At 51.1% G+C, this 12371-nt stretch overlaps 1 protein-coding gene and 1 pseudogene across 6 annotated transcripts in view; one reads left to right on the top strand and one right to left on the bottom strand.

Annotated features, from left to right (window-relative positions):
• The window catches only part of LOC130843990 (vacuolar protein sorting-associated protein 33B-like), a 28108-nt gene extending 21861 nt beyond the window's left edge, over positions 1-6247 (bottom strand). For 4 of the 6 annotated variants that reach the window (XM_057719959.1, XM_057719957.1, XM_057719958.1 and 1 more), the window contains exons 1-3: positions 5645-6049; positions 2238-2318; positions 231-701 (exon numbers count right to left, since the gene is read on the bottom strand). In XM_057719959.1, coding sequence (XP_057575942.1) covers positions 594-701; positions 2238-2318; positions 5645-5740 — 285 coding nt within the window. In that variant the 5' untranslated portion in view covers positions 5741-6049 and the 3' untranslated portion in view covers positions 231-593. Of the gene's footprint in view, positions 1-230; positions 1628-2237; positions 2319-5644; positions 6050-6076 lie in introns of those variants that run through there. The other 2 variants (XR_009051113.1, XR_009051112.1) reach the window with 2 other exon arrangements.
• Positions 6248-7272: 1025 nt separating this feature from the next.
• The window catches only part of LOC130844532 (tubulin polyglutamylase TTLL13-like), a 40527-nt pseudogene continuing 35428 nt past the window's right edge, over positions 7273-12371 (top strand).

Here is a 12371-nt window from a genome sequence, read left to right as displayed (position 1 = left end):
CAGATTCTACTTCAAAAGTGTCAATCTTTTCATTTAAAGAAATCTATGTAGAGGCCACCTCTCACAACTGTGCAATCTATATTTGGGGCAATTTGATGACAGACTATCTGCTATGTTCAGAAAAAGACACATACTTTGCTTTGAGGGAGATGTAGCTATTGGCCCCTTACCCCTTCCCAGTCCCCAGTCCTCTTCTACCTTACCTCACTCCCACCAGGATCCAAACTCACCTTCTGAGGGCTGAAGATCACTTTGTATTTCCGAGTTCGGCCAGCCATTTTGTCAGCATTGACAAGATCTACAGACAGAAGGGATGCAACCCAGAAAGCCATGGGCCTTTGTTAGACCAGAAGCAAGGAAGCAGAGAGACTTTACAAGGGGACAGAGTTCCTATGGCCAAGGCCCTCAGACCTTCCCCCCTTTCCCAAGTCTTAGTTACAATGAACACCATGGCACACTCACTGGCAATGTACCGCATATTCTTTTTTTTTTTTTTTTTTTTTTTAGGGTGTAACTTTTTTGTTGTTGCTTTTTTTTTCTTTTATTTTTTTAAATTTTATTTATTTATTATTTTTTGGGGGGGTACACCAAGTTCAATCATATGTTTTTATACACATATCCCCGTATTCCCTCCATTCCTTGACTCCCCCCTCGTTGTCTACCGCATATTCTTGATGCGAGGTCTGACCAAGAAGCACAATCTGTGGGAGAGAAGGGGGGAAAACAAAACCAACACACCTCAGTGAAGAAAACTCATGAAGTTGGTGACAGCAGCTTAGAAGAAACTTAAACAATGCCAACTCTTCCACCATGTGCTACAGTTCTCACCCCAGCCAAAGCCCTGGCAGATCTCCTGGCTCACCACATACCAACCACAGAAGACTCCCCTAGACAAAGCAGGTATATCCTGGTGAGCTGGGGGCACTTCCTGGCCTTATGGTAGACCCAGGAGTTCCTGCTCTCAAATAAGATGCACGTACGTATGGAGTATGTCAACAATCAAGTGTTAAAAAACAATACAAGAAGGTATATAAAATAATGTTCTTCCAGCTGGGGTTCAGGGATGTAGTCCCACGTATCCAGGAGAGCTTTTTCCTCTAAGGGAGGGTGTACATTACTTAGGTTGAGAAATAGTAACAATAAAAGCAAACACCAGACAACAGGCAGGATGTGACCATGTGCCAGGTGAACGGGACAAACACTGAACCCCATGCAAACCCAGAGGAGAAAATCACCCTGGAATGGCAACTGACAGCTGCGTGGAGGGGGTGGGGCTGTGCCCTGAAAGATGGGTATTTTTCACAACAGTGAGGAGAGGAGAGAGTTTCAGGCAGAGCGGGTGGAGTGGCCAAAAGCACAGAGGTACGTGTGCAGAGCTGGGAAACATGTGAAAAGTTTCGAGCCAAGCAGGGGTGATGGGCAAGTGACCAGGCTGGAAAGGGGGTGAGAGGCCTCCCTAGAGGCAGCCTTGGAATCTACGACAAGCAACGTGGACCTCTCTGGGTAAGTAAAGGAAGCCTTGAAGGTTCTTGAGGAGAGCACAGTGAAAATAGTTTTGAAAGAATAATCAGTCTGGTTAGAGATGGCAGATTGGCCATAGAGAGAGAAGAGGACAAGGGAGGGAGAAACAGCAGAAAGGGAGACCAATTAAGAGGCTAAAGCATAACCTGGGGTGAAACTGTAAAAAAGAAGGGAGGTGAACCCTATCACAAACATCAAGGTGCCAGATCTCGGCTCAGGACTGATCAAAGGCACATGTGCAGGGACCTCCTCCAGCTTGGAGCCGAGACAGAGTCTTCCAGACACGCGCTGTTCACTGGAGCTGAGGGCTGGCTTGTGCTCCACTTTGTACAGCTTGTCTACTTCGTGTCGCTATAGAGAAAATCCAACAAAACAGTGGACATACGTGTGCCTGGAAACCCAAAGCCTGATTCAAAGACAGGGGTCTTCTGGAAGGGCTCCCTCCTGTTTACACTAATTCTAGGAATCAAAGTACCCCCCGCCCCCGACAACCATTCCACTGAACCGTCCTCTCACTGTGAAAAGGAAAACCAAAAATAAAACAATGCAGAAACAATACAAAGAGTATCAACCCCTCCTTGTCCACTCAACTCTGCCATCCTCTATTTATCCTAGAAGGGCAGTCACTCTTCAGTAATTTGTACTGTTCACCAAAAGAAACACTGCTTAATGAAAAAAGAGCGGCCTGACTCCAGCTGGAAAAAGGGACAAGGTACCTTTAGGATGGAGACATTGGCGATTCGATCCAAAGGGCTCATGAGATCTGCCTCAATGAACAAGTCCTTTTTTCCTGGACGCTGAAGGAGATAATATCTTGGGTCACGCTGGAGGTCACCCAAGGGCCCTCGGCTGAGAGCTCATCCAGCCATCCGTTGAAGAGAAGCACAGTCTCTGGGTTGGAAGGTCACTAGACCTCATCTACCCCAGCAACTTGTTTATTGCCTATATCCACAGTTGACACTTCTCTACATATTCACCTATTTTGTCTGCTCATTTTCTATACCAGTGGAAGGATATTTCACCTTCTTTCTAAGGTTAAGTCCTCACCGCTCAACCCTCCTGCTCGCCTGTGACCTTGTTCTACATCATGGCTCCTCTGCTCCACTGCCTCCTCCACTCTGCCTCCTGATAGCCCAAGCCATCCCCTGCTGAATGAAGCCAAACAAAACAAAACCGCACCATGTAACCCGCAGCCCCTCAACTGACTGCCAGATATCTCTTTAAATGGCATTTTGCTTCTAATTACAAAAATAACCTCTGTTCAAGGCAGAAAACTGAACCCAGGGCAGCCCTCACCCACCCACCCGTCTCCCACCCCAAATCCCTATCATCTGGTTCCTGCTTCAGCACTCCTGACGCCGCTCTCCCATCTGTCCAGAGGAAGAAGAGGTCACACTGAGCGGAAGAGAGGGGGAAGTTGTTAAAAGCTTCCTCTCAACTAGGCTTTGAGAAATGGGTAGAGTGTGGGCAGTGATAGATTAAGATGACAATCCAGCAAAGGCCAGGGAAAGAGTACAGGCTGAATGGGAAGGGCAGCACAAGCGATTCAGTTTGCCTGATGGGTAAGGTACATGCAAGGCAGTGGTCCTCAACCAGCGCTGCTTTTGCCTCCCAGGGGACATCTGGCAAAGCCTGGAGACATTTTGAGTTGTCCACCTTGGGGCAGGGGGTGTTAGTGGCATCTAGTGGGTAGAGGTTAGGCACGCTGCTAAATATCCTACAACGCACAGGACAGGCCCACCACAAAGAATTCACCAGCCCACAATGTCAACAGCACCAAGGCTGAGACATCCTGATGTAGGGAATGGCAGGAAACAAGATTGAAACATTGGACAGGAACTGGAGCATGAAGGGTCCCAAATGCCGGGTTAGGGAGTTTGCAGTTGATCCTCTATTCTTCCTCTAACAAGGAAAAATAGAAAGCTTTTGTGCACTGAAGTATCCAATCAGTGGGGAGTTTTCGTTAGGTAAATCTGGGAACTGCGGGTAAAATGGATTGGAGACATGAGAACCTGGAGGCAAGGAGTCCACTTATGTGGTTAATGCGACAGTCCAAGCAGCCCAAGGACTTCCTGGGTGGTCCAGTGGTTAAGACTCTGCACTTCCACGGCAGGGGGCGAGGGTTTGATCCCTGGTCGGGGAAGGGCTGCATGCCACAGGGTGCGGCAGAAAAAGCAAAGACAAAAACAGAAAACAAGCAGCCCAAGCCTGGGATAATGAAGGAGGACCTGATTTAGGCTGGTGGTGATGTGAACAAAAATAGGCCATTTAAGAGATAAATGGAACGTGTATTAGAATTTTTAAAAATACTTGAAAGAAATTAACAGCATTAACAGTGCTTGTATCTGATGCTAGGGTTATAAGTGATTTTTTTTCTTTACACTTAATCTTCTACATTTTCGAGAATATGTATGTGTTATTTTCTAATCACCATTTAAAAAGTCAGGTGTAAGGAAATATCCACAGGACTCAGCAACTGGATCAGCTAAGTGTGAGGAAGGAAGGGGAGTCAAAGACGACTTTGAGGTTTCAAGCCTGAACAGCAGTGCTTATTAATAAGAATTAAGTCAGAGGAGCTCGTTCGAAGAGGACATGAGTGCACAGAAATCCACTCTGGACGCGTTGAGTCACCCTTGCGGGCAGCTCTTCCTCAATACACTCTATTTACAAGTTTCCATCCTTGGTCTCATTTACCCTCTTTCCCGGGGAGCTCACCTGAACTAGTGGCTCTAACTAGCATCTCTTTTCAATCCCTCAGACATTTGTTGGGTGTCTTCCATGTGCCGATCATTGTGCTACCACTACAAGACATAGTACAGAGAAATAAACTATGGCTCCACCTCCCCTGAGGTTCTCTGAGATTCTCCCAAGTCCCCATCTTTACCCCGGCTGCAAGCCTGCATTTCCATCTGCTGATGTGTTACAATCAGTATTTCCTACTAGCATCTTAACTTCACCCTATCCAAACCCAAACTACTCAACTTTCCCCACCAACCCAAACCCCTTCCTCTTTCTAATTCTTTTTCTCATTTCCATTCAGTGTTCATGCAACACATATTTATTAAGCACATGCTAAGCGCCTGACTCTAAGCTAGGTACTCACTGGGTACACAGTGCTGAACAAAATAGGTTCCCTGTCTTCAAGGACCTTCCGATCTAGTGGGAAGTATGAACAGTCAACAAGTGACTGTATGCACAACCCGTTACCATCACAGTAACAGCATCACTGTCTCATTAGCTCAAGTTACAAACCCCAGACTCGGCTCTGCTTCTCACTTAACCTTTACAACCAGTCAACGTCTTTGAGTCTTCCACTCAAAACCCAAAACCCCCCATCAATTCCTTTCACTTCCATTGCCACTAACTTTGTGTGGGCCTTTACTACTTCAGTCTCATCTATGGTCTCCTCAGCGGCCTTCTTGTTGCCCATGTACCCAACTTCACAATGGCTATTACAGTCATCTTCAAGTACTGTTTCATGTCACGTATGGGGGAAAAACCTTCAGCAGCTGCCTAATGCTCACGGTGTAACTTCTCATCCCTCTCTTCCCTGTACTACATGCCTTGTCCTTCCCTGGTTCCTCAACTTTGCTCCTACCGGCCCATCTGCCTGGAACATCCTCTCCCATCTCCAAGGAAAATGTGCTAATCTTCACACTCCGCCTCCTTGAAACTCCTAGATGACTCCAGCTAGAAATGATTGTTGCAGGCACCCTAGCTGTCACTCATTTACCACATGATACCCTGTGTGTGGTCATGTGTGTTTCACAGGGCTCCCACTGGAATGCAAGAACTCTAAGGATAAAGTTGTCTTAACCATCTTTCCGTCCCCAGGGATGCCTGGCACTAGGGGTGTCTCATTTGTCTGTATGAAAAAATTAGGGGCGGGGTGGGGGGTGGGTGGGAGAGTCCCATGAACTCTCAGGCCAGCGCGACCCAAGCAGCTCTTACTGCCCTCTGATTTTCCTGCCCGAGTGCTTCATCTTGCACCTGCCACAGAAGCTCCAAGGACAACACCAAGGGCCAAGAGCAAGATCAAGGGAACTCAGTGAGAAAGAGCTATGCATCCAGGGAGTGCTGCACTGCTGATGCAGCGAAGTCCCCCCGCGGGGCGGGCACTGACCTGCTCCAGCAGATAGAGGAGCTGGTCTCGGGCCAGCCTCTTGAGCATGGAGAAGTCAGGCAGCTCCGGGGCATCCGGCCGATGGCGCAAAGCCATGGCAGCGGTGACCTGAGCCGCACGGTGGAAGGGGGATGGCCGGCAGCGCGCCGGGGAAGCCGGGCAAGCGCAGGACGGCCCTCCTTCAGGTGAGGGCACGGGCTTCGGAAGAGCCCCCGCAGGGGCCCTCGCTGCGCCGCCCCACCGGAGGAACGAACGGCCGCCTCCCGGCCGAGCAGCCGCAGCCTCGGGGGACCTCGCCTCAGGCCTGCGGCCCCTCCGCCCGCCCGCAGGATTCGGGTCTACACCCGCACACACACCCGCCTCCTGCCAGAGACACGAGCCACTTCCCACCCCTCCCGGAAGGCCCGCCCGCGGGCAAAGTGCTCGGCGTACCCGGAAAAGGAGGTGTCCTGGAAGGGACGTTTGCCAGCGAGCGGCCACCTGTCCAGGTTCTGTCTCCTTCCTGACCAGAGACGAGTGTTCCTGTGGTAGAAGGATTATCCCTCAAACCAGCTCTGGAGGGTCCACGCAATTCTCCCAGCTCACGCAAGCGAGCGCGGGGCCCGCGCTCCCTGCTCAGAGCCTGGGGAAATGGGCGAAACCAAGTCGGCCTCTGGGGGGCGCTGTTCACTGGGGATCGTGGCTGTCAATCAAATCTGCCCCCCAGGGAGCTGCGGAGGCGCCCAAGTGGGTGTGGTTCTCGGGAAAGCCCCGCCCCCAGGACGCATCTCCAGTGGGGGCCGCCCTCGTGTCCATGGCAATGGACGCAGCCTTTAGGGCGGCCAATAGGGCTGCCCTTAGGGTGGCCGACTTGCCTCAGGAGGCGCCGCTTCCCCTGGGCTCTGCGAGCCAGGCCTGAAGCTGGGGTGCAGTGGGGAGCGGGCTCCCCCCCGCGGTTGGCGGGAACAGCCAGTCCAGTGGAACAAGGACATGGTCCCAGAGGCCCAGCAGCACACGGGAAGGAGCAGGAAGCGCCCGAGGGTGTCATTAGCAAGCCGCTGAGTCCCACACCAGGCCATAGGGGCGGACCCAGCAACCCCTCCGCTCTCCTCAGAACCTGGGGTGGGCAATACCCGCCAGGGCTTCCCCTTTGCTGTCAGAGCCCAAGGGGTCTTGGCCATTGGGGGCCTGGCCCTAGTGTGTGTGTGTGTGTGTGTGTGTGTGTGTGTGTGTGTGTGTGTGTGTGTATGGAGAAACTGAACTAGGCGACCTTTGGTCTTAAGCTCTTTTTTTCAATGCAAACTTCCCCGCAGGGCCCCCAGCCATCCCCCATCACATTCAGAGCAAAAAGCTATGGTCATGGCCACTGCCAGCTGAGTTCAGCTCCTTCATGCACCCCAGAGTTGTATGCAGTGATCTTGGAAGATTGGGGCTTGTCAGAGACTCTACACCTCATGGGCATCCCATGGACTCCGTTACCTACTTGGAAACATCCCATTCTGTAATGGGACTGCTCTGTTCTGAAGGAGCTGCAATGTTCCCTTAGAACGCCATAAAGATCCCTGGGTGGATTCCCCCTGGCCTTCCTGGACCTGGAGGGACGTCATATATATTTCATTCCCACCCCTCTCCCCTCAGAATCTAAGGGGATGGAGCCAAGTACCTGAAAGACCGGTGACTCCGAGGAAGACTATGTTGAAGAGGAGGAACCTGAGGAGGAGTGCTGAAGGGGAAGCTACCATCCCTTCTAACCGTTCTCAGCAGGCACGCTCAGAGGCTGACTATAGTGCATTTAGCAATAGAGTTCCTTTATCCACCATAGCCAAGAAAATACCAAAGAAAATCATACCCCCAGCTGCCCCAGATGACTTAGCAGTTGGGAGGAGAAAGAGAAGGCCGAAACGCAGGTAACCGTTCCCAGGACCCCCTCACTTGCCCAGCTCCAGAGAGTAACCCTCTGCCCTTCAGCAGTCAGGCTGGGATCCAGTCTTCCCTTTAGCCTGGCAAAGAGGACAGGAAATACAGGAGATGACTAGCCTTTTGGTACCACTAAAACAAAATGCAGAACCATTTGGGCTGGCTGAGGTTCGAATTTCAGCATGTTTATATCATCCAGGAGGTTCCTTTAAGTGGCTTCTAGAGAAAAGGAATAGCACTGTTAATCTGTTGGGCATCTCTCCATCAGGGTGCCTGGCAGCCCAGGGTCCTTTTCTCCCTCTGCCTGATGTGTGCTCTTCCTCCATTCCAGACCCCTGGCCAGCGATCCGACCAACTGCAAGTATGAGAGTGGTAGGCACCCAGCTCATCACTCGCACCACTGGCCGTAAGAGGACATTTAGGGCTGTGGCGTTCACTCTGGAGATGGTCCCCCAATCTGCTCCCGGCCCCTGGATCTTGTTAGGCTGGCCTATAGCCTGTACAAAGCCTCCTGGCTCAGCTCCCGGCAGCTGAGACATCACTGTTCCACTTAGTCTCAGCGGTAGAGTGGGAATCTCCAGCTAGCGAACAAGAAAAGAAAAAAATGGCAAAAATCCCCCGCCCCTCCTAGATTTTGCCAGAGATGAGATGAGACCAGGTTAAATGTGTTTTTGCAAGACAGCTTTTGAGGGGGCTTCAGCAATTAAAAAAACAAATCACCAGCTCGGTTAGTCGTTTCTTCCTCCCCTCCTCCCCACTGGCAAATGTGCTGCGGGTCCCCCCAAAGTGTGAGGCTCCCGTGTAACCCCTCCGAGGGTCAGCGCTGCAGGCCAGAAACCGTTCCTAATTGACAGGACTGACAGGAACAGAGAGCCAGGCTCTAGTTTTCTGTCACAGATATTGGAAGGGCCCTGATGGCCTCATGAACTTGGAATTTTCGCAATGGTAACCAAACTGCAGGGCTAAGGTAGGAACTACCTCCCTCTTCATCCCGCTTTCTGGTCAGGTCTCCTCCTTTCCTGACCCAGCTACAGTCCCAAAGCTTGCTGCCAGTGCCTAGGCTGGCTCCACTGACCTGCCTGTCTCCACAGTGCGTCGGGCAGCCCAAATGTGTGGCCTGAAGGAAGTGGGGGAGGACGAAGAGTGAACTGTGTACTGGACAGACTGCTATGTCTCACTGGAACAAGTCAGGGACATGAAGAGGTTTCAGGTACAACCTCCCGACCCAAGATCCTAAAGGAACTACAGCCCCAGAATGACTACTCCCAACCTTTCGCCCAGGCACCCGAGGCTGCCACTCTGGGTAGCTATAGCCCTGGGCAGAGTAGGAAAGGCCATGACCAGGGGCTCCTGCACCAATGGAAATAGTTTTCTCTTGGGTCTCTGGAACTTCTGTAATCTGAAGGAAGTGTCTGCTGGGCACATCCTATCTCAATATATGCTGCTTGCCTGGAAGCATTTGTGCTCAGCTGGCCCCTGCAGGGCAGGCGAGCCTATCTTACCGGCAAGACGGGGAGCTTCAGAGCTGTCAGCAGAGCCAGCTGAGTGATCCAGCCTTGTGAGCAGCTTCGCCTAGCACTCCACATCCATTAAGAGTCAGTGTGGGGTCCTGCAAGGCAGCAAGAAAGTCAGGAAAGATGGACTGGGGTCCACAAGAAGACATTACTTCTTCATGGTATTTTTGTTGTGCTCTGATTGGGTCTACGTGGTGGTTAGCAATAAAATAATTTAAAAGTGTCTGTAGGCTTATTTTGAGGGAAGCAGGCAGGGAGCTGAGACTATCACCTGTCCTGAGACTCGTGGGAGAAGAGAGAGACCGAGAGCGAGAGACAGAGAGAGAGAGACTGCTAGAAGCGCTCAGGAAGCCCCTAAGGAGGGGCATGCAGGGAGCAGTTGTGAGATGAGGGTGACCATAACAGCATTTACTGAGGTCAGACACTGTTAAGTGTTTTACATTCTCCCCTCATTAAATCCTCAAAAAGATACCCTTACGTTTGTTTTGTTTTGTTTTTTGGCTGCTCCACGGCGTGTGGGATCTTAGTTCCCCGACCAGGCCCCCAGTGGTGAAAGCAGCGTGTCCTAACCACTGGACCGCCAGGGGATTCCCAAAAGATACCCTCTGTTAAGGACACTGAGGCTCAGAAACACGCAGTTCCCACAGCTCGTGAGGGGAGAAGCCAGAGGGCAGGGCAACTCCTAGGCCTGCAGGCCAGGGCAGCGGGGGTTTCCAGCAGGCCACCGTGTCCGTGCCTTGCCCTCTGAGGGTGCCACGGCTGTGCATTCCCTGAGGCTGATCTTAGTCTCCTTTCTTTTTGGGGAAACGTTTTCTCATTTGCTTTGTGTTACTCTGCACCCGTTATCCCCATAGCACTAGGCCCTGGTAGTCTGCGGGATGTTATAAGGTGGCTAGAAGGCCCAAAGGCCTGCCTAGCCCTCCTCGCCACCCCTCATTTCCTCACCCTGCTGTGTATGTGTGTTTTGGGGAGAGGCCAAGGGGCAGTTTCTCACCTGCCTTAGGGAACCTTCCTTTTCTCCCCTGGGGGACTAGGTGCTGTGTTTACCTCCACTGTGACGTCTCCCTTGACCTCCCCAGTCCTTCTCCACTGCTACCTGGAATGCCCAGGCCCCAGGAATGGCTCCTTACTCTGAGGGGTAATATAACCAACTGGCTCTGTTTCAGAAAATCAGCCACTTCCCTGGCATGACAGAAATCTGCCGCAAGAATCTGCAGGCTCGGAACCTCAACCGCATGCAGAAACTCTATCCTACCGAATACAACATCTTCCCACGCACCTGGTGCCTCCCTGCAGAGTGAGTGAGCCTAGTTGCCCAGGCTGAGATTCTGGGGGAGGAAAGGGTTCGCCATCTCAGTTCCCACCAGACCCTGGCCCCAGGACCTAGGATGTCTCAGGGGAATGGCAGTAGAAGGGCAGTTTTAGCAGGTTAAAGAAAAGTAAGTCTCAAACTATTATGTATAAAATAAGCTGCAAGGATATATTTACAACACAGGGAATAGCGCTAATATTTTATAATAACTATAAATGGTGTATAACCTTTAAAAATTGTGAATCATTGTATTGTACACCTGAAACTTATATCATGTTGTACATCAACTATACTTCAATTAAAAAAAAAAAACTTGGGCTGGGATGAATTGGGAGATTGGGATTGCCATATATACATTACTAATAGGAAAAAAATATCAAACTGTACCCTTTAAATACATGCAGTTTATTGCACATCCGTTATATCTCAATAAAAGTTCTTTTAAAAAAAAAACTTGGAGGGAAAAAAAAAAGAAGTAGGTATGAGACTGCGTGCTCCAAGAAGAGCAGGGACTGGACAGCGGGAAGAACTCCTCAGGGTCCTGGGACAGCCATCATGCACAGAAACCCTCTGACCACCCCTCCCCCCACTCTGCACACAGCTATGGGACTTCCAGTCCTATGCCCCTCAGCGAAAAACCCGCACTTATATCGACAAGCCGGACAGAGGCTATCAGGGACGTGGCGTCTTCATCACCCGAAATCCACAGGAGCTGAAGCCAGGAGAACATATGATCTGCCAGCAATACACCTCCAAGGTGAAGGGTGCCTCAGGACCACCAGGTCCCTCTGCCAGCACTGGGGTGCCTCATCTCTGCCACAGCCAGGGAGGAAGACAGTTCTAGGCTCCTGCCCTTCCTGCGACCCCCTGTTACCTGGGAGGCAGCATGAAGCCATGCTTCGGAGCTAACCTGCTCCGAACCTGAGTTCCTCTACTTTCTAAATATGTGATCGTGGGCAAATTTCTTACCTGTGCTATGCCTCAGTTTCCTCATTTGTTAACGGGCATGAACACAGTATCTTATATGGTTGCTGTGAAAATTAAATGAGTTATTATGTATTTGAAGTGCTTACAACAGTTTATGGGACAGAGTAGGTACTTCAGGTCGTCAGCCCTCCCTCTGTTTGTGCAGATGTGGAACCCGTGGATGCGCAGGGCTGACACCATTTTGTACAAGGGACGTGACCATGCGCGGAGTGTGGTATCCCTGGGGAGGTCCTGGACCCAGTCCCCTGCAGATACTGAGAAACCACTGTATTATTATTTTCCTCTGGTGGCTTTGCTGCTCTCAGCCCTTCCTCATTGACGGCTTCAAGTTTGACACGCGAATCTACATCCTGATCACATCCTGTGACCCTCTTCGGATCTTCACGTATGAGGAGGGCCTGGCCCGCTTTGCCACCATGCCCTACGTGGAGCCCAGGCACAACCACCTGTAGGAAGCCAGCTGGGGGACTTCCCTGGAGGTTGAGTGCTGAAGACTTTGCCTTCCAATGCAGGGGGTGCGCGTTCCATCCCTGGTCAAGGACCTGAGATCCCACATGCCTCATGGTCAAAAAACCAAAATATAAAAGAGAAGCAATATTGTAACAAATTCAATAAAGACTTTATAAAAAACGGTCCACATCAAAACAATCTTAACAAACAAAATCCTTAAAAAAAAAAAAAAAACGAGGGCAGCCAGCAGCCCTACGGTGCAGGGCAGCACCCTCTTCCACTGCCACGAGTACTGAGGTTCTGTGGAGAAACCGGGTACAGGGGCTTGTCATGCAGCTAGCTTGTCACCCATGAACAAGGAGTGAAACCTGGAGTGCCTGGGCACCTGGCTAGGAGGAGTAGGAGGAGAGCACGTGGTGGGGGCGGGGCGGGGGGTTGACTGCAGAAAAGCCACACCTGCAGGAAGGACACCCCCCCTCCCTGGGAGCCTACAGAACAGTCCTCCCTGAAGAGGGAGAGGAGATGAGTCACCCTGGGGAGGGGTGGGTCATCAAAAGGCAACGCAGGG

This window comes from Hippopotamus amphibius, chromosome 2 (genome assembly GCF_030028045.1).
Source record: "Hippopotamus amphibius kiboko isolate mHipAmp2 chromosome 2, mHipAmp2.hap2, whole genome shotgun sequence".
NCBI lineage: Eukaryota > Metazoa > Chordata > Mammalia > Artiodactyla > Hippopotamidae > Hippopotamus > Hippopotamus amphibius.
The sequence above is the reverse complement of the archived record's forward strand: the minus strand, read 5'-3'. Positions and strand labels throughout refer to the sequence as shown.